Source organism: Arachis duranensis, chromosome 3, assembly GCF_000817695.3.
Source record: "Arachis duranensis cultivar V14167 chromosome 3, aradu.V14167.gnm2.J7QH, whole genome shotgun sequence".
In the NCBI taxonomy this organism is placed as follows: Eukaryota; Viridiplantae; Streptophyta; class Magnoliopsida; order Fabales; family Fabaceae; genus Arachis; species Arachis duranensis.
In genome coordinates, this window is record NC_029774.3 from 18,283,584 (window position 1) to 18,286,619 (window position 3,036).

Sequence of the window (3,036 nt, forward strand, 5' to 3'; positions counted from 1 at the left end):
AATAAAAAATAATATAAAATAAGATAATTTAAAAAAATTCCTTAATTAGTAGGTTTTTAATTAATTTTTATATACATATTCTTTTTATGCGTATTAAGTAAGTATGTTGTCCCCAGATGATTTGTATTTGTTCTAATGTCCTTACTCCTTAATTAGTTTTACACAGATTTTATTATACAAGAGAAAAAGTAAATAGTAATTCACATACATTATGCTGTTGCAATATATATTACAATATGAAACATGAGGGGCAACTTGTTCCTACTACTTCATTTCATCATAAATTACCCAGAAGAGCAAATTTCCCAAAATACCCTTTTACTAATTTTTTAGCACTAATTTGTGGTGACTATGATGAACACACTCAGCAGGCATAACAGGGAACCTAGCAGTATCAGCACAATAATCATAAACCATGTGTTTGGCCCTAACCCACATAAGTTGGTGACTTTGATGCAAACTTAACACACCCAAATTAGGCTCATCCCACCAATACTTCTTCTCATTACTACTACACCTCTTCAAATTTTCCACTGATGTTGATGACACTATTGGACACTCACAAGCACTGATCTCAAAGGCCTTATATGTTGCAATGAAAGGTGCATGGCTCCAATTAGTTTTCACTCTTCCACCTTGTGTGGCCCAATCATCAGCGTTCCAAATTGAGCTATATACACCCATTGCTTGATCCTTTGGAAATGGAATACCCCTGTGTTCCATGTTTGTGTGCACCCTTATTGGTGTTTCATCCACTAGAAATCTGACACATATTACAATATGAAATGAAATTATTAAAGTCAAATTGAATTATTGGCCAAGGAATATGTAAAATGTCAATGTGTGTCCAAAACAAATGTCAGAAATTATTTGACGAAATTAGACCTGTGCAACTTCTGCAAAAGGACCATTAGAAGGTACTGGGATAAATTTTACCCAAGATTCCATTTTCTTTCTATATGCTTTTGTTTTAGGTAAAGAGTAAAGATATTTGCCTTTTATTTATTTCATTCATGTAATTAATTTAATTTTAAATTTTAAATTTTTATTTACATTTTATTGATGATTGTCTTCCCCTAGATACTATTAGAACCATACAATTCATTATTAAAAATGATAAGTAGATATGAAACATTTTACAACAAAAATTAACTTACTTTTTATTTTGATCATGGATAGATGTCATATGAATTATGATGATTGATGGATGGATGATACTTTTTTCTATATATATATTAACCTATGAATTCTCTTTGTTTTTTGTGTAACCCAATGGGGACATAATGACACAAAGCATATGATGGCTCAACCACCAGTGGTAAAAAAGCATGAAATTTTTTTGAGTTTTTTTACAACTTTTCAGACCCATCACTCCATGGAAGCAGATTCCCATTTGTCTTTCATGATTACTAATTAATTAATTAATAAAAAAACAGCTTCTTACTTTCATTCATTAATATTTAATATTATGTATTAAAATACCCATTTACTTTTAATTAATTAAGAGAAGATAGGGTAATGGGTGCTTACATAACTTGACGTTGGTTCCAAAAGAAAGAGTAAGAATGAAAGTCTTTAGTAGGGTCAAACCAAAGGTTTAGCCTTTGCTCTCTATTTCCCACTCCATTCACATACACATTTGTTTGAACAGAGTAAGGTTCCCCTGTGGTGTTCCCCAGGAACTCAAAATCAAACTCGTTGTGATTTGGACCCTCCGATGACATCTACACAAAAATACATAAATTAGATGCCACAATAATTGAAACAGAACAAGGTCAATTCAACATGATTCCCATTGCATTATTAGGTTTGATTCGAGGTGATGAAAAACAAGGGAGGGCCCCTCCTATTAAATTTAATTCAAGATATATTATGGTTCTTTAACTTGATTGAAAATTTAGTGACAAAGTTGATAAATGCATACACCAAAGTAATTGATGGGATAAATGGAGTAGTAGGTAACTGCCACTAATGAGTGTGGTACTACTATTTTTCTTCGTGTGTTTCAATAATTCTGAAGCGAGAAATTATCTTGTGCAATAAAGAAAATGTCTGATGCATTGAACTGAACCGCACATACATTTAAATGCTATCTATGTACATGAAAATAAACAATATAAATTAAGATTATTATTAATAAACAAGAAAAAATTAATATAATTTTGACTTACATAGAAAGCAGTAACTGTTCCGGCAGAATCACCTTCAACAAGTTTAAGTTGAACGGTAACTTTCCCAAACATATACTTGCTTTTGGATACAAACCCAGCACCTGAAATAAACAACCCATTTTACATTTTTATAAAAACATTATTATCTTAGCGTTACATACACTATTTTTTCTTTGTAAATATGAAATGGTATTAGATTGAATAAATAATACCGGAATAGTTATCAAGCTTGAGTTTGAGAAGGTCTCCTTCATGAATGAAATGGTCTAAAGCCCAACTTGGTTGGAAGAGTTCTTCAAACTTGGCAGTGGCAGCAGCAAAAGCCACTCCAACAAACACAAACCCCATAACCAATCCCAAAAACAACGACACCTCCTTAGACATTATTACAAAGTAAGTGCTCTATAAGCAGGAGAAAAGGATCTTATGAGAATGAAGAAAGAACAAAAGAGGGAGTAAGAGAGAGTGATGAGTGAATGAAAGGTTCTACCCTGATTGATCACTTGGTATGTTGGGGTTTATATAGCTGAAGTGAGATAATAAGCAGATAAATAAATATATTTTCAGTTTCAAATTCTTTTATTATTCGTGTAAATTTAAATGAATATTATAATATACAGTTTAAGAATATGCTTAAATACGAAATTATGTCAGATTACAAACTGATAAAATATACCCTCCAAAACACATGATAAATAAATCTTAAAAAAAAAAAATACAAGCAACAAATTTGAAAATTTGATCCTAATTTAATATTGATTTGAATTTCAATAGGTATGTTGGCTTGTGAGGCAAGATGGTAATGGGTATAATGAAGCGTGCCAAATCAGATGCCAGATTGCATTTCAAATACCAAGAAAAGGAC

General features: G+C 31.3%; 1 protein-coding gene across 1 annotated transcript; it reads right to left on the reverse strand.

The window, feature by feature from the left end:
- Positions 1-189: 189 nt before the first annotated feature.
- On the reverse strand, positions 190-2,670 carry LOC107477810 (xyloglucan endotransglucosylase protein 6). Its single transcript, XM_016097877.3, has 4 exons — positions 2,384-2,670; positions 2,172-2,272; positions 1,531-1,724; positions 190-763 (listed from the first exon to the last, which is right to left on the reverse strand). The coding sequence occupies exons 1-4, from the start codon at positions 2,553-2,555 to the stop codon at positions 322-324; spliced, it is 909 nt and encodes a 302-aa protein (XP_015953363.1). The 5' UTR covers positions 2,556-2,670; the 3' UTR covers positions 190-321.
- Positions 2,671-3,036: the final 366 nt, after the last annotated feature.